The sequence below is a fragment of the Pezoporus wallicus genome, unplaced genomic scaffold, assembly GCF_028554395.1.
Source record: "Pezoporus wallicus isolate ANWC-B61680 ecotype Strahan unplaced genomic scaffold, APGP_CSIRO_Pwel_v1 contig_4830, whole genome shotgun sequence".
NCBI classification, from domain to species: Eukaryota; Metazoa; Chordata; class Aves; order Psittaciformes; family Psittacidae; genus Pezoporus; species Pezoporus wallicus.
The window spans coordinates 242,042-266,863 of NW_026639339.1; the positions used below are offsets into that span (position 1 = coordinate 242,042).

The 24,822-nt window shown below is 39.8% G+C and overlaps 1 protein-coding gene across 6 annotated transcripts in view; it reads right to left on the bottom strand.

Moving 5' to 3' along the window:
- Positions 1 to 20,622, bottom strand: part of LNPEP (leucyl and cystinyl aminopeptidase) — a 43,360-nt gene extending 22,738 nt beyond the window's left edge. For 3 of the 6 annotated variants that reach the window (XM_057414274.1, XM_057414275.1, XM_057414269.1), the window contains exons 1-4: positions 20,510 to 20,622; positions 5,112 to 5,952; positions 4,124 to 4,262; positions 389 to 520 (exon numbers count right to left, since the gene is read on the bottom strand). In XM_057414274.1, the coding sequence (XP_057270257.1) occupies positions 389 to 520; positions 4,124 to 4,262; positions 5,112 to 5,952; positions 20,510 to 20,528 (1,131 nt within the window). In that variant the 5' untranslated portion in view covers positions 20,529 to 20,622. Of the gene's footprint in view, positions 1 to 388; positions 521 to 4,123; positions 4,263 to 5,111; positions 5,953 to 9,145; positions 9,247 to 15,225; positions 15,314 to 20,509 lie in introns of all 6 variants that reach the window. The other 3 variants (XM_057414270.1, XM_057414272.1, XM_057414271.1) reach the window with 3 other exon arrangements.
- Positions 20,623 to 24,822: the final 4,200 nt, after the last annotated feature.

A 24,822-nucleotide genomic window follows, 5' to 3' on the forward strand; every position in this document is an offset into this window, starting at 1 on the left:
TAACTGTAATGTTTCTGTACATCACCTGAACAACTCCTGGTTTTCATGACATTACTCCCTCACAGATGAAGCATTAAAACTAAAAATTTAAAACTTTCATCTCTGGCAGCTTTTAAGAATTTTAGATTTTGTAAATTTCCACTGTTTACGAGACTGATCCTGAGTCCTTTGCTGGAACAGTCTTCTCAACCTGGTATAAGCACTGAAGTCAGCACAACCTATAGCATATGGCTTTTCCCCCTATACTATTATGAATATAATAAAAGCAAGAAAATTAATCCAAAACAGACAAAGCTTGCTTGTGGGTTACAGATTTTTTTATGTTTTGTTTCGATTGGCTGGTTGACTTGAGACGGGTGAGGGAGAACTTAAAATTCAACAAACATACCAGACTCTCATTAGTTTCCCTACTGATGTTTTTCAAGTCTGCAACAACAAAGGCTACTAGGTAGGTGCTCATCTTCAAACTCACAAAAAACTCATCTTGAACAATTCCATTTGTCACAGGAGTAGTGGCTTTCTGCAGGTGAAAGGAAAACTTATTAATACAGACAAAAAACATTAAGGCATGCAAGGAAAAAATGTTCAATAAATAAATTAAAAAGATATATATAATTTAGTTCAGACTTTGACCTCCTGTATAAACCAAAATCTATGAAAGATTAGCATTAATTCAAGAGGGCTTTAGGCTAGATAGGAGACACAGTTCAGCATGGCCTACTAAAAATAGTTTAACTCATGCAGTACCACATTTGTCTTTTCCCAGAAGCTTCTTCTAAACTAGGTAACCAGACATACTCACTATTTTAAAATAGCAGAACAAAAAAACACTCACATACACCTTTATGAAAGAGACTGCATTTTAAGAAGTGAAGAAAACCTAAGGTTTCTGTTAATTTAAAGCAAAAACTTGCCCAGCTTAAAAACACACTGCCAAATGTAACTATCTGCTCAGTCTTCTGAAGTAAGATACCATCGTGCATCTTAAATTACATTTAGTTCAGAAGTTTTTCTTTAATATTAGCCCTGGAAAGGCACACTATATGCCTTACTTTTCTGTATAGTCCTTCACAAGCATAAATTACATAAAGAATAAAGGGAAAAGTTCAAAACCAATGTAGTGCAGAATAGTAAAGGTCTGGAGAGAGACATGGTAATTCATATGGCTTCCTAAACTTAATAAACTTGCTTCCAGAAACCACAAATATTTAAAAAACAAAAATAAACTTAGTTTTAGACAGGGTCATTTCAAACCAAACAATGATTTAACACTTAACTGCCACAGAAAATTTAGCTATCAACCTTAAACAGGAATAGATTTTTAAGCCTGAAGACATGATGGTACAATTATCTAGCCTGACCACTGCCTATAACAGAATGCCATCACTGTATTCCTTCAGCAACTCAACATTTCTGCATTTACTACAGCTTAATCTTCATAAAGAGGTGATACCCTATTTAAGAAAAATACACTGTGGCTGCAGATAAACGGGTTCAAAAATCAGTTTTCCTCATTAAAAAAAATAAGTACAACAAACAAAAAAACCCTACTAACAAAACCACAACAGAAAAAAACACAAGCCCAAGCATACGCAGTTTATTTCTAGCCTTAATGTGTGTCAGCCACTATATATTGATATCCTAGTAATATGCATGCTAGTTGAGAAGGCCTGACTCAAAGATCTCTTGCTCACATAGGTATTTATAGACAATGAAGTTCACATTTAACCATCTCATGGCTAAATTAAAAAGTCTCTCCATTCAGCACAACTTGTTACCAAGAACTGCAGTTATTACAGAAGTATCTGTACCATTTTTCCTAACAGGAATTTATTTAAGTGTTTATTTTCAGAAAAATAACCTATCCCAGAAATGATCTCATCAACACAATATACTTCTATAAAACACAATTTCTTTCTTTATTCACACAAGAATCAACTCATTAGCCTGTACATAATTGCATAGGGAGCCCACAGTATGTAAGAGAATACCTAATCCAGGTTAAAACGTAAGAATTCAGCATGTGCTAAAGCTCTTGTGAGATCAAAAAACTCTAAAGAAATAAATCATAAAACCATGCCACTTAAAAGAAGATTTACATATAAAAATGGGTACAATTTAAACAAACTGCCATGGACACAAGAGAAAGTGTTGTGTTGATGTAGCTTACTATTTCACGGAAACTCTTGTCTAATTTCTTCATTTATACACTTAAAAAAAAAAGAAAGTTTTTATTGTCATTCACTTGTGTAAGTTATCTGGAGAACTTACAAAAACAAGGGAACTACTTTTGAAGCCATTAAGGGACTGCATGCTTGGACCTTGTACAACAAAAATGGAATTATACAGTATCAAATTATCAGGGCATAAATTTGAAGGACAAAATGAAAATAATATTGTTTGCAGTATAAGCACAAATAAGTAATTATCTTGGGGATGTTGCCCATTAGCAAAATCATCAATTCATTTACTCTACATGTTTCTATATCTTCTTGATAAATTCTATATTTTCTTGATAAACCTGACCTGCTCTTTTGACACAAGAATTCACATTTGATCCTCAGCACTAAACACACAACTTCATTGCTTTTAATGTCTTTTTCTAATACTATCTTTGTTCCACATCCAGAAGCTTTCTCAAATCTTTGTCAGACATGCAGATGTTATAACAGCCTGTTTTTTTCAAATTTAATTCACATTTCTTGAGGTGCGAGAGCTATTTCCAGTCTAATTAGAAGAAGATTCTCTGGCAACAAAAAAAAACTCACTAAACAAAAAATGCCCAGTTTTCCTTTCAGGCATGTTGGCTGGACTCAAGTTACAATTCTTGGCAACACAGAGCTTCAGCTTCTCTGCAGACTCTCTCAGGAAGACTGAAAAGTCTGCTCGTCTCTGAGTGAACACTCAGTGTTCACTGCATCGTGACCCACTTGCATAGTTTGCAGAAAGACACAATCTGAAATGTCACAGTCTTGCCCAACACCACAAACACAGGCACAGCATTTTCCCAACTGACTTCTTTCTGTACATGCAAAGTTGAATTAACATCTCTCACAAAAGACATGAAATCTGAATGAAATCATAGGAAGAAGTAGGGAAAGTGATGCAGGGTCTAGGTTAAATGATTCAACAAAGCACCTACTGAGGAAGGCACCTTGGAGGTGCTGCACAACCACATATGGTAGGAAAAAGAAAAAAAGGAAGTAGACACACATGCTTGCTACCACGAGGTATCTTACTCTTTATCGCTTATTCTGCTGGAGAAGTCTAGTACCACAATGGACATGAGCAGACATACTAAGTGACAGTAGGCAGGTAACTGCTACCAAAGCACTAGCAACTATCAACCACAGGAAACACCCTCCAATGAGTTTCCGGTTGGTGGTAAATGGTAATAATGTTTTGATGAAAGATAACCTAGTTCAGACACAGACTAGGTAAGAAATTAGTCTTGCTGGTCTGTCTAAATGAATTAGGCTTCCATAAATGTTTGTCTAAAGGTTTAACATCATAAAGCATCACCATAAAATTCAGATATGCTCTTACAAAATTTTGCACGAAAAGATCTAGCTGAAGAAATTTCAGATCCCTCATCCATATTCTGGCGTTGGCTCTGTATTCACACCTTACTTCTCCTCATTTTAGGCTCAAATGCACATCCTTCAAGGTCAGGCATGCCTTTCACGGAGACTGTTGCTAGTTACACAAAGTATTGGTAAAGATATTCCAGTATTCTGCATATTTGCAGCATCAGCAAACATAGAAAACTCAAAAGTAAATCTTAAGGTCTGTTGAGACTGTTGTAGCCAACAACAAAATTCCTGCAAAATAATGATTCATTTAAATGGAACAGGAATCCCTGCTATAGCCAGTCAACATCCTACAATAACAACCCTACAGCAACATCCTACATTGTGCAGTACATTGAGCAGTTTTCTCTACAAAGTTACTTAGTTCAAATCTTTGAGGAAGAGATAGTTGTTTTATTAAAAAGTCACAGACTTTATAGCTTATCTGCTCAAGTCAATATTCTGAGCATTAATGCAACAAAACACAATGCAAAGCACTTAAACAGATTACCTAGGTAGCTGCTCTACTAAAATTTCTCTACAAAAGCAGGTACCTTTGGCATATTTGACATAGTGGAAAGTTTCTCATCTCTCTTGATCTTGATTAAAAAAGTAGCTTTAAATGCTGGTTCATCAAAGCATGGAAAAGCAGACCTTGCTGCCACAGGTTCAAACTGAGTTGCTGCAAACCACCTAATGGGAAGAGCAGAAAAAAGCAAATTAAGAATTATTAAAAGAATAATGTCAGTTTATTTATGATAGAACAGTCATTTCCCTGCAAAACTCGTAAGTTTGTTACGGGAGTTAGCTTTCTGTCAGCTGGTCCTGGACTGACCCAGACTGCTTTTTCTATCTTTCATTTATTGCACTGCTTTGTTTCTAGCAAATGTGCATGGACAAGTGTGTGCCAAAAGCATGAACACTCTTTAAGTACATGACCAGTGTTAAGACCCATTCAAAGTGGGCAGTGGTGTGTGGCAATTTCATTAACCTTGCTGGTAAAAAAACACTGATTTACCCTTTTTAAAAGTGGGTGTGGTGTTTCTCTTTTCTCCAGTCACTGAGGACTTCATGATTGACATGACAATTGAGAGCTGCTTGGCAGTTACATCTACCAGTCCCTTAGGACTGTAGGATGCATCTCTTTGGGTCCCATGATTTTCTGTATGTTCAGGTTCCTCAAATAGTCTCACACCTGATCTTCTCCCACAGTGGTGAGACTTTGTTCCCTCAGTCCCTTGAGACTCAGGGACTGGGGAGATTTGGGAAAAATTTCCAGGGAGAAACTAAAACAAACAAAAAGCCATATTATAACTACCTACAACCACTATACTGTGCTACATTTAACTGACAGAGAGGCTGCCCTGACTTAATGAACTCGTCTATTAAAGACACTTTTTCAGGTTGATTAATCGGGAGATTAAAGATGGATTTTGCTCAATAGGAATTAGTTGTACAAAACATCCAATAGAAAAAGCTATTTCTATTATTATTAAAGCACAATCTAGAGTGATAGAAGAGAAGATGCATTTGTGGGCATACCTTTGCTTCAAATTCTCATCCTTGTAAGAAATTTTGTAAAAGCCGTAATAGGTATCTGATAACTTAGATGAATATGCTAAATTGACAGTATAATTTTGTCCTACGAGAAGAGCCTCAGGAGCCATAACTGCAATCTGGTCATGCAGTGGATATTCCAGGAATTCAGCTAGCTTTTCTTGATGCCCTCCTGCTGAAGTAATAGTTGCCTTGGTGATATTAAGTCCTGAACTGTGAAGTACAATCTTCCAAGTTACATGGATGATGTTAACCACTATCTTTACAGAGCCTGAAAATTTCAGAGTAGTTAGGTTTGGTTGCAAGACAAGATCATAATGCAGTGGTACAACATCAGAAGGAAGTCTAATTTTTGCCCATGGAAATAGTTTCCCATTGGTTGCCAGGGGGTATATTAGTTCAATCGTATGGTTTCTTTTATGGCAGCCTTCTTTGGTAAAGGTACATTTTGGAAGAAGATAAATCACCATTATTAATGCAACTGCAATCACAAGAATAACTGTGCAAACCACCATGGTCCTTGTAGAGGGCAGTGAACATGATCCATTTGAACTTTGTCTATAGACAGACATGTTGTTCCGGAGACTAGAGCTTCTGTTCATGAAGGACATCCCCAGCAATTTTGCTGATGACTCATAATCCTCTTCATCATCATCCATTTCATGCTCTCCAAGGCCACGCACCAAGAGCCGTGAGCTCCTCGGCTCATATTCCACTTCATCAGGCTCTAGGGGATGTAAACAAGGCTCTTTTGCCAAGTCAACAACGTCAGGCTCTTCTTCAAACATGCTGTTTTCAATCATATTCCTGGGTAACTGAATTTGATCTGAAAAAGAAAAGACCATATGTTACATGATAAACAAAAGTCGTGGTTATAATACCTCAGATACAGTTTACTGAATTACAGAATGGGAAATACTTTTACAGAACATGCAATCAAGAGGTCATCAATTTTCTCTCAGGTTTGTTTCTAAAAAACTTTCCTGTGCTTTTCTGCCTACCATAATTTCTCATTCAGTATCATTCAAAAGATGCTTCTGTTGCGCATACTCAATCATGTCTTGCACCATAACCAGGGATCAGCTATACCACTACATAGCACTCCCATTTAGAATCACAGAATGGTTTGGGTGGGAAGGGACCTTAAGATCATATAGCTCCAACCCCCCTGTCCACGTCCTCCAGACAGGGCACCTTCCACTAGACCAGGTTACTCAAAGTCCCATTCAGCCTGGCCTTGAACATTGCTGGGGATGGTGCAGCCATGGCTCCTCGGGGCAACCTATGCCAGCACCTCACCACGCTCGCAGTAAATAATTTCTTTCTTATACCTAACCTAACTTCCCCTGTTTAAGCTTAAACTTATTACCCCTTGTCCTATCACTACAGTCCCTGATGAGTAGTCCCTCCCCACCATCCCTATAGGCCCCCTTCAGATACTGGAAGGCTGCTATGAGGTCTCCACGCAGCCTTCTCTTCTCCAGGCTGAACAGCCCCAACTTTCTCAGCCTGTCTTCATATGGGAGGTGCTCCAGCCCCTTATCACCCTCATTCATTGATGTCAGTGTCTTGGCTACATTATTCCTACCCCAGTAAACTGTATTTGTATTCAACTAAATTAGTCAAGATGGAATATTCTTTCAATTGCAGGATAAAACATAGGCAGCCAATACAGTTTTAGAGGAGTTTCTGAATATAATAGTTAATGAGTTCTTTAATGAAGGAGAAAATCTATCAATGTGCTGGCAGCTACACAAAATATCCATTTGACATTTTTAATCTTCATTTTCACATATACCCAAAGATTAAACGTATTCCTCAAATAAAAATGGCAGTATAAAAATTATTCCAATAGATACCTTCTCATACAACCCTTGAAAAAATCCATTCAGGTAAAAAGTTAAACCAGTACTAATCAGATTTTGTCTCCACAAAAATCGTCCTTGATAGATAACATAACTGAACATAAAAGAAGAACTGAAATTCATACAAAATTTTAAAAGTACCAAATGCTTTAATACTCCACATGAAGTTATATTTTAATCAAACTTCTGGTCGTGTCTATAACTGTTTATGTAAAAGGTTATCTTTCAACTAACCTACTGAAAAGTGGAAAAAATTAAAAACACTTGTGGAAGTAAAAGCTGGACATGGACATCCAAAAGTAGCCAACTTCAGAGCAAGGTACCTTTTTCATGCTGCATTTAATACAAAGTACTATAAACAACACAGAAAGGATGTTAACTGGCTTTTGTCAGGACACCACACTGTTGTCTAGAGAACAAAACAACTTAAATGGAAAAGCCCAAGGAATCCCACTACCCGTGTTTTAGGGTCTTGACATTACATTTGAGTTAGCCCCCTCTCAGAGCTTCTAAGGGACTAGACAAAACCCTTGTCTGTCTGCAAGGCTTCAGAATGAAACTAATCTCTTTCAGACATGAAGTTCTACTTATAATTGAAAAATAATCATATCACAGCTCTACCCACCACCTTTTAGGTTCCCAGAATGAGAATGGTAATTTTTTCTTTTATTTAAACATACTGAAAAGCAGGTTGGTTTTTAATGATTTCTGATAAAAATACACATTTTGCCAATCTATACAGAACATATAATATCAGTATTCCCATAATACATTAGTGATTTTATCTATATTGCTAAAGTCCCATCCAATAACTGAGGATATTATTCAGAAACAAATAACATTAATAATTTCAGGAATATAACTATATATCACTGCTTGATAGGATCTAAGATGTTGAAACAGACTAATGTAAGATACTGTGAGGGTAAAGATTTGTGGTTCAGTAGTAACCTTTTATTTTCCCCCCCTTTTTTTAAAGTCAGGTTTCTACATGGCTGAAATCCTCATAGGTGAAAATAAAACATCTTAAAGAAAAGATGGCAAGAATGTTTTCAAACCAGATACACAAAACTCCTCAACATTTACTTTAAAATGCACCAAGACTTCCTGTTTCAAGGGCACAAACTCCGAAAATGATGGTGTCTGTAGCCACAACACTGAAAAGGATGGAGCAAGAATTTTTATTCTAGCCTATGTTCTACTATGCTTTTCACTTTGCATAGTATCTGTGTATTAAATCTCTAATTATACTAGCCTGCCAGTTATTCTAAAGTTAGAGTGACAGACTGTTCAGATACCTTCAAAAGAAATAAAAGCTTCGTAAATCAGCACCTTGCATCTCCAACAAAAAACTACTGGGTTACTTGGGGTGGGGGGGTGGGGGAAGTCAGCCTTGAACATTTCCCTGCAAAGGCCTTAAAATAAAAAAAAAAAAATCCTACTCCACAGAAGTCAGTAGAGGGAAGGTGCACTGGTCAATCTGATCAAGCAATACAGAGATGGATGAAAGCAGGTAGATTGCTGGAATTTGGATCTACCTGCTCACCCTCTGTCTCACTGTAAACATGCTGCTCTGAGTAGGAATAGGATCATAGTGTCACAAGATACCTGGAGCTGGAATTGATTTCAGTAAGTCACCTACTCTAACCTCCAGGCAAAAAGCACCTTCTGAAAGTTTCTGTCCCTGTGGCATTTCCCAGAACAATGTTCATGTTCCACCCTTTAGGCTGTGGTTACAGTTTACTTGTCCAGCACTATGGTCTCTACTCTGGGGCATGTGCACTTGTATGTTAGATTGGAAGATTCACAGAGTAAAGAAAGAGGGTAGAAAGTTAAGTTTCAAGTGAACACAAAGATAAACCAGACCAGAAAAATTAATGGAAAGACAAAGTATTGTGCAACGGAAGCTTTTTTACATTTCCTCTGCCCAATAATAGTTTATCAAGAATTCACTAAACCACTTGTAACAGAGATTCTGTTGATTATTTGCTCTGCTGGCTGCTTTTCAAATCTGCTGTCTAGGTTCAATTAAATTTGAAAACAGACCAAATTTCTTCAAGTCCCAAAGCAATCCCACCCCAAACCAACCAGCTGCTGGTGGAAGACACCCAAATCAGTATCTGCTATGTAGAAAAGGCAGGTATTAAGACTCACATCTCAACCACTCCAAAAGGCAGAAGACAACACAGCTCCAGCACCAGCCATGGCATGTGCTGCTGCATGGCCAGCAAAAGAGGTAGATGACAGGGGAGGCACTGCAGAGGGAAGGAGGAGAAAGATAAAGAGTATAAATCTGGCAGAAAGTAGGCTTTACCAGCTCTGTTGCTAATAAAACAGTTTGCTTTTCAAAGAGCTTATTCTCTAGTAAGCTTTTTTCTAAAGCCAACTACCAAAGTATTTTTAAAAGTTGCATGCAAGCACTCTTTCAGTCGAAAAGAATTATACAAAATAATCTCCAACTGAAACTAGGATAGAAAAGCTACAGCAAGAGTTAGTTTCAAGGCAACTCACAGTTTTAATACCTAAGAGACATTCATTTCCATGAAAACAACAGTTAAAAACAATTTCTGCTGAAGCATTTGCAAAAATTGGAAGCAATCAAAATCTTGGCTCTTCTGTAGTGATGAAAATCTGTAAGATCAGAACTCTACCAAAGATCAAGTGCAATATCAGCCTACCATTCCGCACTGGAGAGCATATAGACAAGGTATCAAAAGCTTACTGGAGTTACGTATGTGCATTCACAGAAGCATAGAAATCAGGCTAGTTTTTGGAGAGGAGCCATGGCAAACATGTATAATTTTTTTACACTCAGATTAACTCTGGATTGTTTGTTTCATACTGGTTTACTGGGACTTACTACAGTATGAATCATCAGTCATGTGAACTGACCTCTTACAACCTCTTAGTTTTGATGCATGAGCTGCTACAATATAGCTAAAAGCCTATGGGAAAGACAAAATAAGGTATTCTTAAACAAAAACCAAGTCATTAGGAATAAGCATCAGCCCAAGGAACATGACTGTAACCATCACATTTCAGTGTGATCTTTCACGCCAAGCACGGCCAAGACACAAACATTCCAATTGAACACATATGCATTGCACATGAATTCAGACGCCAAATATGACACAGAAAAACTTGGTATAACTGCAATACTAGGGAACTTTAATCTGTAAAGCTGCACATTCCAGTGCACTACCACTGCCGTGCCAGAGGCTGCAGGTGCACTAGAGGCATTTGTGGTCATGCAAGTCTAAAGTTAGGGAAATACCGATCTGAGCTGCTAAAATGCACTACAAAAAATTATCTGTCATGAGGCATGAAAATTTAAGTCTTTACTAAACACAAGGAAAAACAAGGAGTAAAAAAAAAATATTAAAAAAGTCATGAGGCCGAGTACTGTTGCTCCCCAACTGGCACTAATTAAATGATGCTAAAAGCATAAAGCTTAAGCTTGAAGTTACAGCAGCTAGAAGCTTGACCATGCCCCAGTGAAAGTGTCAGTGTTTGCTGGAGTCAAAAAGGGTTCCTTGAGAGTGTTTGTTTGTTTTGTTTAATTTGGGGTGGTTTTTGTTTGTTTGTGTGTTTCATGAATGTGAGATCAAGTACTGCAGTAATGAGCTTCTGCACACACACTGGAGCAGAATTCTGCCAGTTAGCCTGTATCATGGAAATTAAAACAATAAATGATTATGTATTTTAAGACCCTCTCTTACCTTAAGTTGCCATAAGAAACAGGAGCTGAGAGCGTAATCTCATGTAAATCACTGTTTATTAGTCTTGGGTGCTTGTAAGAGGCTTTCTGAAAGTGTCTTCCTGATTTTTAAGGAAAGCACAATCGCATTTTCTTCAGCAGGACCTCAGGCTGAAGAACCACATGGATCAATTACTTTCCAGCATTTACTGGTTAGCTTTATACAGAAATAATCAGACTATCACTGATCCGTCTTTAAATGTTTACTTTCATGTTATCAACAAAAAGAGTGTGGCCCGGCACAAGCAATCCAGGAGGTTCCTCAATTGTGTGGAAGACAACTTCCTTCTGCAAGTAATAGAGGAGCCGACAAGGAGAGGTGCCATGCTTGACCTCATGCTCACCAACAGGGAAGGGCTCGTTGGAAATGTGACTCTCCAGGGCAGCCTTGGTTGCAGCGATCATGAGATGGTCGAATTTGAGATCCTCAGGGCAGTGAGAAGAGCATGCAGCAAGCTCACTGCCCTGGACTTCAAAACAGCAGGCTTTGGCTTCTTCAGGAACCTGCTTAGTAAGGTTCCATGGGATATAGCCCTAGAGGGCAGGGGGGCCCAAGAATGCTGGTTGATATTCAAGGATTACCTGCTACAAGCTCAGGAGTGTTGCATCCCAACTAGAAGGAAGTGCAGCAGGAGGGCCAGGAGACCTCCTCAGACGGATAAGGAGCTCCTGAGGAAAATTCAAATGAAAAAGAGGTCTATAAAAAGTGGAAGCAAGGACAGGAGGCCTGGGAAGAGTACAGGGATGTTGTCAGGGAAGCTAGGGACCAGGTTAGGAAAGCTAAGGACCAGTTAGAATTAAACTTGGCTAGGGATATAAAGGATAACAGGAAGGGATTCTACAGGTACATAGCAAATAAAAAACAGACTAGGGAGAACATAGGCCCCCTCAGGAAGCTCTCGGGAGAACTAGCTACACAGGATTGCAGAAGGCTGAGGTTCTGAATGACTTCTTTGCCTCGGTCTTCACTGGCAAAGGCTCTGACCAAACCACCCAAGCCTTGGAAGGGAGACGCAGGGACTGTGAGAATGAAGACCCTGGGCCCACTGTAGAAGATCTGGTTCAAGACCATCTTAAAAACCTGAACATGCACAAGTCCCTGGGTCCTGATGAAATCCATCAACGGGTCCTGAAGGAGCTGGTGAATGAAGTTGCTAAGCCACTGGCCATCATATTTGAGAAACCATGGCAGTCAGGTGAAGTTCCCAATGACTGAAAAAAGGGAAATATAACCCCCATTTTCAAGAAGGGGAAAATGGATGACCCGGGAATTACAGACCAGTCAGTGTCACCTCTGTGCCTGGCAAAATCTTGGAGGAGGTTCTCCTGGAAGGCATGCTAAGGCACATGAAAATCAACAAGGTGCTTGGTGACAGCCAGCATGGCTTCACTAAGGGGGAATCCTGCCTGACCAATTTGGCGGCCTTCTGTGATGGGGCTACAGAACTGATAGACAGGGGTAGAGCAGTTGATGTCATCTACCTGGACTTGTGCAGAGCGTTTGACACTGTCCCACACGACATCCTTGTCTCTAAATTAGAGAGACATCAATTTGATGGATGGACCACTCTGTGGATAAAGAACTGGCTAGATGGCCACACACAAAGAGTTGTGGTCAATGGCTCAATGTCTGGCTGGAGACCAGTAACGAGTGGCGTCCCTCAGGGATCCGTGTTGGGACCGGTCTGGTTTAACATCTCCGTTGGTGACATGGACAGTGGGATTGAGTGTGCCCTCAGCAAGTTTCCTGATGACACCAAGCTGTGTGGTTCGGTTGATACGCTGGAGGGAAGGAATGCCATCCAGAGGGACCTTGACACGCTTGTGAGGTGGGCTGATGCCAACCTTATGAAGTTTAACTTTGCAAAGTGCAAGGTCCTACACCTGGGTCTGAGCAATCCCAGGCACAGCTACAGGTTGGGCAAAGAAGAGATTCAGAGCAGCCCTGTGGAGAAGGACTTGGGGGTGTTGGTTAATGAGAAAATGAACATGAGCCAGCTTCAGTGTGCGCTTGCAACCCAGAAAGCCAACGGTATCCTGGGCTGCATCAAAAGGAGCGTGACCAGCAGGTCGAAGGAGGTGATCCTGCCCCTCTACTCTGCTCTTGTGAGACCTCACCTGGAGTATTGTGTGCAGTTCTGGTGTCCTCAACATAAAAAGGACATGGAGCTGCTGAAACAAGTCCAGAGAAGGCCCACGAGGATGATCAGGGGACTGGAGCACCTCCCGTATGAAGACAGGCTGAGAAAGTTGGGGCTGTTCAGCCTGGAGAAGAGAAGGCTGCGTGGAGACCTCATAGCAGCCTTCCAGTATCTGAAGGGGGCCTATAGGGATGCTGGGGAGGGACTCTTCATGAGGGACTGTAGTGATAGGACAAGAGGTAATGGGTTAAAACTTAAACAGGGGAAGTTTAGATTGGCTATAAGAAGGAAATTCTTTCCTGTTAGGGTGGTGAGGCACTGGAATAGGTTGCCCAGGGAGGCTGTGAATGCTCCATCCGTGGCAGTGTTCAAGACCAGGTTGGACAAGGCCTTGGGTGATATGGTTTAGTGTGAGGTGTCCCTGCCCATGGCAGGGGGGTTGGAACTACATGATCTTACGGTCCTTTCCAACCCTAACTATTCTATGATTATATGAATTTACTGAACATTTTACTTATTCGACTGGCAAAAAAAATTGTTTTTCATATTTATCTGAAGGTCAATAGATATAACTGAAGCTAACCAATACAAGCTTAGTCTCGATTTTGATAACAAACACAGGCATATGGTCATAGCATCACAGAATGGTTTGGGTTGGAAGGGACCTTGTAGCTCATTCAGTTCCAACCACCTGCCATGGGCAGGGACACTTTCCACTAGACCAGGCTGCTCAAAGTCCCATCTAATCTGGCCTTGAGCACTACCAGGGATGGGGCAGCCACAGCTTCTCTGGGCAAGCTATGCCAGCATCTCACCACCCTCATGGTAAAGAATTTCTTCCCAATACCTAATCTTTACCTACCCTCTGACAGCCTAAAGCCATTCCTCCTTGCGCTGTCACTACATGCCCTTGTAAAAAGTCCCTCTCCAAGTTTCTTGTAGGACCCCTTCAGTACAGGAATGCTGCTATAAGGTCCCCCTGGAGCCTTCTTCTCCAGGCTATAAAACGTCCATTCACATCTTAGCAAATATTTTTAAATTGCAATCCGTTATTTTTTCCACAGTGAAAAGCAGGAGAAGTGGAGGGAAGGGAAGAGGAGGGGCATGTTTTCAATTATACTTTGCTCTTTGGGCACTACTGAGAGAGAAAACCTTCTACAACTCCCAAAAACATTTAGCCAGCATTCCATTCTCAGGCAGGGGTTGAAAAAAAACACAGGATGGGAAAGAGGGCTCTGAACTTTAATGTTAGAATATGGGGTTTGTGTTTCCTGTTTCCAATCTGATCAAGAGTATGTTTTGCAATTAAACATATAGAAGCTGTTTAACCCCAGAAGCCTAATGAAAAGGCCCTTGGTCTTGCAGGAAATAGACAAGACAGGAAATAGTGTCTCAAATTTCTTGAGCTATTGAACATCCATATTCAAGACTGCTGACTATCTTCTTCACTGTATCTGTCCACCAATTTCAGGGCTGATAAATACCAGGCTCATCACAGCTGAAGTTGCAAAACACTTCTCTACCAGCAACAGTTGTTCTGTGGAAAAATTTGTAGAGAACTTTGCAAAATATCTAACAGCCTATGAGTCATACAATCTGACAGGGTTTGGTTTGTTTGTTTGGGGTTTTGCTGTTGTTCTTAAAGCAATAAATTCAAATTATCATACCTTCTCACCTAGAACAGTTTCTAAAAAAAAAAACCATCCCTATGTGCCTTCCAGATTGCTATTGTTAATTAATACAAACTTGACAACTCAAGTGATAATACTATACAAACCATTTGTAGGTCACAAGCAAGTATTGCATGCTCATTGCTTCATAATTGGTAGTTCAGTTCACAGAAGTAATAATGTCTAAAGGTTATTGCCTGTGACTTGCAATGCAGCGACTTTTATATGGTTTTAACAGAACAACAACATATCTCCCTTTTGCCAGCCTCATTATGTAGTAAGACAAACCACTTTGATAGAGAAAGACATGGCAGTGTGCCTGCATGGTAGCTGAAGAAATACTGAGATCTAAATTGCTCGAAAACCCTACCCAGGTATCATGTATCAGCTTTGAAATCAGCTTCATTACAGTCATGGGGTTAGAAGTAGTTCAGACACCAGATGCTTTTCAGAAGGCATTCTGGGATCACTTCTTCCATTCATTCTCATAATTGCAAAAGCAGGTGAGAGAGCTGCAGACTGCACCGAGTGACAGACTGATCTATACAGCAGATGAATGTGCCCCGCGGGGTCTGTGAAATACTTCTGCAAAAATACCACCAGGGTCATTCCAGAGCCAACCCTGAGGGAGCTCCAAATAACAAGCTGTGCATACAAGCAGCTAACCTAGGTTGCTTTGCCCAGCAATGAACATATCCTTGTTCACACCACTGTTATTATAACGTAGACACATTTCAGAACATATATACTGCTACTAGAAAAAGAAAGAAAACAGCAAAATTAGGGAAAAATATATAACAGAAATAAAACCCACAACCTTTTGCTCCTCTCTAGACAAAGCATATTTTTAATCACCAATTTTACTTAGAAGAGAATCATTTCTTTAGATCGTAGCCGTGCCAATGCTACAACCCCACATAGTAACAGTTCTAAACCCACATGAGGGTTTTTTGCCTTGACTGATCTTAATCCCATAATCATAATTTTTACAGATGAAAAGTTACCACAATATGGCCTACTCTTTTTGTGAAAAGGACCCAGGTTTGGCAAAGACAAGGTTTAGAATCTACATATTGTTATTTTAGATATGTCACTGGAATAGCTTTCATGGCTTTGTGTATAAATGGGATGAGGCAGAAAATAATCACAAAGAACTTTTAAGTGTAAAGGATATTGACCCTCCTGCATTTTAACATTTAGTGTAGCCTCTTCTATTCCAGGCACCATCTCTCAGCACAGCACTAGCCTGAATTTTTACCAATCAAGAGAGCTGCCAACAAGTCAGTTGCTGAGTTGGAGCCTGCTAGCCTAATCAGTGTACCTAATGTAGGACAAACACGGCATTCCCACCATAAGCAGTTACAAGTAATTCTATTTATGTGTTAACAATTCTTTCTCTGTTCTCACATTTCTCTACTTCCCTCATTATTCTAACCATCAAATTGCTTTTAACTTCATGGCAGATGCTGGAATATTCTGTTCCAGATTTGTTCCTAGTACATCCAGAACCTAGCATTGTAAAATGCCAGCAAAACAAGGATGTAAATCTTAGCCCATGTGAATGGAGCCCAGATTGTTTCTCAGCTACACAGAGCGCATCCAAATTACTAAATTCGTTTCTGAGCAGCCATTGCTATACAGCGAGTTCACAGAAGTGCAGTAAAAGCAAATACATATCAAATGCGTTGATAAAACAGGTTCCCATTTAGCTTAGCTGACACAGGAACACAAGATACAGATGCTACAACACAGCTTTGTGGAAAAATACTATCCAGCAACATGCACTTCCAACAACATAAAACTCATATATAGAAACAGATACAATCAGCATTTTTTTCTGTCAGTAATATTTGACTAAAGTAAAATGCTTGGGATATGCAAAATATGGGGGAGGTAGAGAAAACACTGAGGTTCTGAGACTTTTTTCCTACTGTCTCACACCAAAACAGATTACTCGGTCTGTTGACCAAGACTGAATATACAGTTTAAAACAAACAGGAACCTTTCTGCTCCATGACACAACAGTATGCAATATTGACAGTTAGGTGTATGCCTGTTGCTCCCAATAGATTATGCACACAGAACATGTTCTGCAATCTCCAATACCAGAATGGAATGGATTTTAAAATCATATAGTTCCAAACACCCTGCCATGGGCAGGGACACCTCACACTAGACCATGTCATCCAAGGGAAAAAATATATATATACTGAATTATATACTGAACAGATCTAACACAAAGACAGAAAACATTGCTGAATAGTCAGGAACTGGCTGAAATTAGTAGATTTTGCAAATGACATTTTTCTCTTTGTAAATTACATTACCGAACTTGAATCATTTCTACTTTCTACAAAAAAAAAAAAAACACTTCTTCCCATGAAAGCCTTTTTATTTTGTTCATCAGTTTAGTTATGCAATTCACTTCAAAGTTTTTATTTCCTGTGTAAAAAAGATAAAAATAATTTAAGAATGTCAAAGTAAATATTATTTACATTTCAGCAGATCATCACAAGTTTTCTCTTCTGCAGCTACTTGTTTATGCACATCACCTGTCTTGAGAAAGTAATAGTTCACTTCTACCTTTCCTTTCATCTCAAATGGAACAGTTCCGTGTTTAACATATTAAACAGGAAATGGTGAAGTAATCTTTCAGAAACACATACAATCTAAAAATAAAAGCAAAAAGCTGCAAAACATTTCATAATATTGTCAAAAGAGAGATGTCCCAAATTACATGATACATCTCCTTTAGTCAGGTTTGTTGTCTTTTTTTTGTGGCGGGGGTAAAATTGTGTAGGTAGCAAATGACTAGACAGAATTAATCAATTCTGCTCATTAGTTTTTAGTTACCAATTCAGAGGATTTAAGATCATATAACTTGGAAAAATAATTATGTGCAAACACAGTGAAGTTCTACATGCACTTCTAATTACAGTTTGATTATTCACATTTCTGAAAAAGTCTCAGATTAAGAATAGTTATGTAAATTTGACAAATTTATATAAAAAAATAAAATCTTACCAATAACCATTTCTGACACATTTACTAATTTACAAGATTTATAACATTTCAGAGAAAGTTCAGACTGGGAATGAGGAAAAGGTTCTTCACTGAGAGGGTAGTTCATCACTGGAACAGGCTCCCCAGGGAAGTGGTCCCAGCACCAAACCTGTCAGAGTTCAAGGAGCATCTGAACAGCATTCTCAGCCATACAGTTTAGTTTTAGGTAGTCCTGAGAGGAGCAGGGAGTTGGACTCAATGATCCTTACAGGTCACTTCCAACTTGAGATAACCCATGATTAACTCAGTGATTCCAAGACCTAAGAATAGATCTGCAATTAACTATTCTTTCAGAGCCACAGAACTCATACATTATCTTCAACTAAGGTCCTGGGCATAGCAGGCATAGCAGAGAGCTCCTCCAAAGAGGCCTTGAGCTAAGTTTCCAGTACTGGGCTGGGGGCTGAAGTAAAAAATTAATCTTAAATCTTTTGACTTAGGTTATCTGAGTATTTCCACTGGAGAAACTATTCAAACAGTAACAGTTCAGCACACCTGCTAGCATTTCTAGGAAAGGATTTCTCTGACTTCTCAATTAGAAAAACGGTGATCTTTCATATCCACTTTAGTGCATTTGCTGCCTTAAAGACTGTTTTATAAAGTTTTTATATCCATTCTGAAACAGCTCTACATCCATAAAGTAAAACAAGAAATTATCTTCTTGACAGTTTGACAAATGGGCATCAAAGAGTTCAAATCCAACTGAAATGCTTTGGAAAATCGTAAGACTCAGTCCGTTCCCCCTATTTTATAAGAGTAAAAGCCCCAAAGAACTCTGAGAGCTACAGATATAATACTGTAAGCTTCCTGTGACAACCACCTTTTCTTCTGAATTTACATAGCACTTTGTTCAAGAAATTAACATACACACCCACAAGCAGAACTCACTACTACTGCATAACACAAACCAAAACCTTTCAGTTACCATAAAGCATAGTTTATTTTAAAGATCTGATGCCCATAACAGCTTCAGACCACCAGCCAATAGTGTAAACATCCCTTTCAGTTCAGATTTTAGCAGCTGCTACTGAGCACCAAACACACCTCCAGATCACCAAAATAAGGAGCAACTTCTAGGCTATATATTTGCACATTCTCTTCAGTGTTCCTCCCAGCACAGCCAGCTTTCTGGAGGAAATTTATTAACCAGCTTCAGCTCCAAATTTTCATCCAAACCATCTTACCACCATCTCCAGGCTTTTCACATACAGGAAAAAAGAAATAGGAAGTTCTGAGCATGAACATGGCTTCTTCTCAGTGGTAGCACAAAGTACCTTTGAGCCATATGCTCAAGCTCACACTGCCACTTCTTCCAGCTGCATGGTTAAAGTGCAGAAACTTTTTAATGTTTTATTGCACAATGCAGTATTATGTCAAACAGACTTTTAGACTGATAGCAACATGATGATTGTTCCTCTCAAAGGGGACAGACTTAGCAAGATGACTTTAAACAAAATTCTTCCCGAAACTGCAGTACTATTAAAAGTCAGGGTCTTTTCATCACTCATACAAGAATGCATATTACAACCCTGTGATTGTAATAAACCGTAAACCAAAAGATCAACTGCTTGTACAAACTGTACTATAAATATGGAAAAAAAAATAAAAACCACACAACAAAAAATCCACAAAACAAAACAAACAAGGAAACAAACAACTCAAAAAACCAACCAAACAAAAAAGAAAAAAAAGGTCCATCTTGCTAGTTAAACCAACAAAATATACCCAGATCATGACCTTCAGATACCAAATTTTTAGAGTATTTGAGAAAAGGGAAACACAAGGCAATGACAATATATTTCCCAAGTGAAACAGAAAGTTTATTTTTTACTGCATGTTTTTTTTTCTGATTTTGGCAGTTTTGTACTCTGATTTGGCAGGTCACTGAGGAGTTAAAATATAATGCAGCAAACTCTACCCTGTGTTTTAGCTATGGCTACCCAGCATGTTTGTAATTTAACAGACCAAATCCCGTCTATAATAAAAGAGCTGTATTTTCAACAGGAAAGCTGTCGCTTTACCGAGTGTCTTTTCTTAAGTCCATATTTGGCTATGGTCTTAAGACTAACCAAACATACTTCAGTTTCAGTTTGATCTGAGAGCTTAATTTCCTCTTCTGTCCTGTATCGATAGAATGTGTTACTAATACCGAAGCAGTGGTAACATGGATTTCACACGGCTTTTCAGTCACAAGCACAAGCTCACATACTCTTGTCAACGAACACTCTTGTATGCTTATCTGAAAACTGCAACCACAACGTTACTTTAAGCATTATTATTCTGTCAATGCACTTGACAGTTCTGAAAGGTTCCTGTTTCCAGGAACACCCTGAAACATTTTTTTAAACGGCCTAAATCCTCATGTATTTCATTTCTCCTTTGCTGCGAGGAAACACCGTAGAAAGTGCTTAGGTCAGGAAAATGGCATAAACAGGGGGTTTGGGCCCTCCTTCTCATCCGAGAGACATCATGGCTTTGGCATCATGCGGGTGCTTACAAGGCTTTTTCTTTCCACGAAGCAATACACAGTGAGAACGCACCTTGGTGCAGAAGTTGCCCGCTGGCAACTTGGTGCTTCATGTTGTCCGTTATCTGCCACCGTAAGACTATGGCCAGGCAACAAGTTCCGAGAAAGAGTAGGAGCCTCCTCTCACCTTCCAAGTTACAACACACGTGTGCCTAATTCACCCAAATAAAACAAGACCTGAGGTGACTTCCACGGGACCAGCACGACTGAGAAGCCTTCCCTATTCCCCATGGCAAGTAGCTCCCACTGGGAGGCCCCGCCGCGCCCGGGCCCTGAGGCGGGAGGCAAGGTAAGACGGACCAGCCCGGGGAGGCCGTGGGCCTCCATCCAGAGCTCGGGGTGCACCGCCGCGGTACTCACCGGAGGGAAACGGCTGCATGTTCCCTCGCGAAGTCCGGCCTCCGCCCTCAAGAGCGAAACTCCTGGTGAGAGGGGAAAAACGACGCGGCGGCGCGGGCACGATTCTTCACTCCTCCTCCCGCAGCATGCTCCCAGGCTGGGAGCTGCCCCCGGCTGCTTCGGCACCTCACACCGCAGTTGCTGTCGCCTGACCTGATCCCACCCCTTCAGCGGCCGCGGATGTTTCCCCGCTCCCCAGCTTCCCAGCCAGGGCCAACAACCCCCTGCCCCGACCTCGGCGCCAGCTTCCCCCCAGTCGCGCCGCCCAGTCTCCGCCCAGACCCGCCCCCTGCCAGCCCCACGCTCTGGGTGCCGCTCTGGATAGCCGTGCGCGGTTCTCCGGTCGGTTCTTGCGAGAGCGGGTGTTCTGGTGTCGGGTCCTGCCGTCTGCTCGCCTGGGGGTATGTAGGGGGTGTTCGTCGCTGCAGAGGAGGGATGACCTGGCCGCAGGGCTCGGCTCCGGGACGCCGCGCAGAGGCTGCGCAGGGGCCTGACAGCCGTGGCAATGCGCGGCACCCGGCCAGCTTCGGATGCATGTCACCGTCACGATTTAAGCTTAATTTTCTATGTTTAGCCTTATTACTGCCTTACCTGCTCCCTCCTCCCTTACCACTACACTTCTGTCATCACGTGGCTGATTAAATACCTTTTTTTCCCTTAATATGGGAAAATTTTAACCCGATTGTTGGAAAAGAAAATGGGTGTTGATTCATAATCTAAAGGTCGTGTGTTTATTTTACCAAGTAAGAAATCTTACGTTTAACTGTTCTTAGGGGTGGGCGGAGGAGATGGGGGCCAGGCATCCACAAGAGCTCGGACTTTACTCCCAGTCCTGTACTTCTTCTCACTGTTACATGAACCGGGAAGGCTATTTTTTCACACCTTAGTCTTAAGTGTTTCAAATACTTAGTTACATTGACAACCCTGTGTCTTGAACTAGATCGTAGTTACGTTTCACACTAAGCCCTTCGAGTTGAGTTCTAGCCCTAATGTAGAGCTGTATCAGTTTTAATTACTGTTTATGCACCAACATGTTTTTAGACACTCCTTAGCACATAACAACCCATCCTCAAAAGAAAAACTTTGATTATTAAATTATTACGTCAGCAAAGCATTTCTTTTAATATCATGGGATGTCCTGAGAGCTTTCTCTTCTAAGCACAGACCCTGCCTCGCCTATATTTAAATATTTTAAGGAAATATTAACAACCATACAAGTGACTCGGCAGTATTGGGATCCTACACAGTGTCATGCAGAGAGCGCAGACAGGCTCTATTAATCTTTTTAAACTGCTTATCATTTGCTTTCACCATTCTTCATTTTTATCAATTCATAACTCTTCTCTGTGAAGAAGAAGGGCTAAAATAAGATTATGCTCTAGTACACGTGTGGAAATTTCCATAACTGTATTTCCCTATTAAAATCAAGTTTTAAGAGAATACTATCTGAACTATTCATAGTTAGTATATATAGTTAGGTATAGAGGTCATTTCACAGGAGTACCTGTTTGCATCTGCTCAGTAGTACGAAAATAAGGGTTTCCATGTAATTTTGTATAACATCATTTAGAACACATTTGAAGAGAATTGAAGCTCCAGCTTTGTAGGAGTTGTTAAAAACCTAGAATTTCTACAGTATGATGAAAAAAATCTCTGTCAAAAAGTTACAAATCCTTTTCACTATTAAATACCAGTTTTAGTTATAGCTCAGTAGTAGGAGTGATTGCTAAGAACAAAGAAAGTTTGTTGTTTTTTTTTTTTCCCAGGTCTTAAGTAAATTATTACCACAATGGCTTTTTTTTTTCTTTTTACGATGCAGAATAGAACGTTTCTTTAATTGCACAAAATCTTAAATATATCCTTAAACCATCTGCTATGATTTATATTCCATCTTTTTTTGGCAGCCTCCATTCAGGAGTATCTAAACTGAGGCTTTTCCATAGGGGAAAATGTTTGCTAGAAGCCGTGCCTCTTTCTCATCTTTGAAGAACTGCTTTCCCTAATAAATGCCTGAGATATTTCAGCTTTTAAACAGCAGTAAACATGACTCAGAACTTCTTTGTTCTGGTTTATTTTTCTGGTGAGGGGAACAGAGTTTTGGCCACACAAATGTAACAACTGTCAGGTAGACGCTTGGGTGCCTTTGACACAGTGGGAAGTCTCCAATTTTTTTCTGTCAGATCTGCACGTAAGAAGAAGCTACATTAAAATAGGATGTAGGGCTTTGTAGCTGAGAAGTTTCCCAGACTCCAGAGTTTGAAGACAAGTGTGTTACTTCATCAGACTTGCTAAAACATGTCAGTTAGCTCAGAATCAGATGTGGGACTGGTGAAACATTTGGCTGACAGCCTTAAAAGGAGACGAAAAAATTCCCCTAACAAATACTTACACCTAAAGCTTGAGCAGAGATAAAGAATGGGGAAGTTGGCTTTATTCCTTGACTGAGGTAGCAAATACTACTGGTTACTGTGTTAATTTCCTCCTTAATGCAAGGGGGGGTTATGTAAAGCTAAAACTCTTTCATTGCTGTACACATTACTCTACATAAACGTGACACCCTTATCCCCTGCAAGCAAGAACTACAGCTGTTAGTAACCACTGTCCGTTCAGAGTATTACCCCAAGGAATACACAGTATGGTGTTTACAAAATAAATAGCGTTATCAGCATATCTGTGTATCTTACCTGTTCAGATACCCTCACCTAGGAGAAACAGCTGCTACCACAGAAGAGTCATTGCTATGTATATTATGTTGTCACAAAACCTACCTTTCAGCAATACTTCCTAGATCTACATGCCTTTTTGATCAGAGCGTAGTTAAATTACACATTACCTTGCCTCTTCCTGTGTCTCTTCCAGAAGCTTCAAGACCACTGCATTTATCTTAGGGAAAACATCTTAAACGCAGTAAATTTTCTACCAATTAGATGAAAATAGATCTGAGAGAATAGGTACCATAAGTGCCTCAATAAGAGAAAAAATTCCACCGTGAACTATACAACAAAGAATCCTTGGACACGCACACTTATAATTGTGCATGTAGAGGCACGTACAAGAGGGAGCATTCAAGGATGCCAATACAAGAAAAGTTTCTATCAAGAATTTGCAGTGAGTTAAGATATGCAAAGACAACCACATCTCATTTAGCTCCACTGCTGACAAAACTATGTATTTTAATTGTTCTACTATGTATTTTCTTAGAATCCAGCAAATTCTTTATTCTTTGTGGCCTAGAACAAGGATTTGGCAGGCTACCAATTGCAGTCCCATTCTCAGTAGCCATGTAGAAATAAACAGCAGTGGCACATGAGCTCCTAGACGGATGACAGTGCTACATTACAGACAAAAAAAAGAAAAAATACAACAAAAAAAAAACAACAAACAAAACCCCACAAGTTCAAGACATATTTTAAGAAGGAGAGGCTTGACAGGGTTAGAAGATTAGAATGTTTTACCATAGAATAGACCCTTTGCCTGTAAATGCTCTTCCTGCCTTGCTATTTTTGTTTAATTCATAAAAATAAATAAACTATTTTAAAACTTCCACATCCTGAAATTAAATCAATGTATTTTTCTCTTTTCCTTGCAACATTTCTAGTATGTTTGTATCTCCCTTCTAGACTCGCATCTATTTTTTTGTGGTTTGGTTTTGGTTTTGTGTTTTGTTTTGTTTTAAGGCATGTACTAATTAGAAATTATCATGTACTATTAGGATCCAGGTAGCAGAGAAGAAACTTGTCAGCTTTTGTGGTCAGTATTCTATGGAGAATGATTCAAAAGTTGCTTTTTCCTCAGGTAAAATTAGAATACTGTTAAGTATGATAATTTGTGCAGATTTAACAGCTTGCCACTTAACAAAATGGCAACGTCCTTTTTCTGTTCAGATCTTCCTCTTGGCCTATATTTCCTTCATACTTTCACTACTAACTTTGTACCAACTCTGATGCTAGTTATATTCCTCTGCAGGCTGATTCAACTCTTCTACTGCCTAATCTGGTAGAAAACTAACTCAGCAAAACAGTGAATAATTTTAATTATGGGTTTTATCAGAATCTGCAAAGGATAACATCAGTAAAAGGTGGGCTCACAAGCATGCAGCTAAGCAACATCAGCTCAGAGTGAGACAAAGAAGAGAAGGAAGATTATTCTCTTCTCAGTGGTGAGATGTCTACGGCAATCTCCCCATTAGGGTTCAGTTCTTCAGCTTTCTACATATATGGATTTAGCACTCTCTTTCCAGTGTTTCTATTCTTAGCTCAGCACAGGAAGCAGTC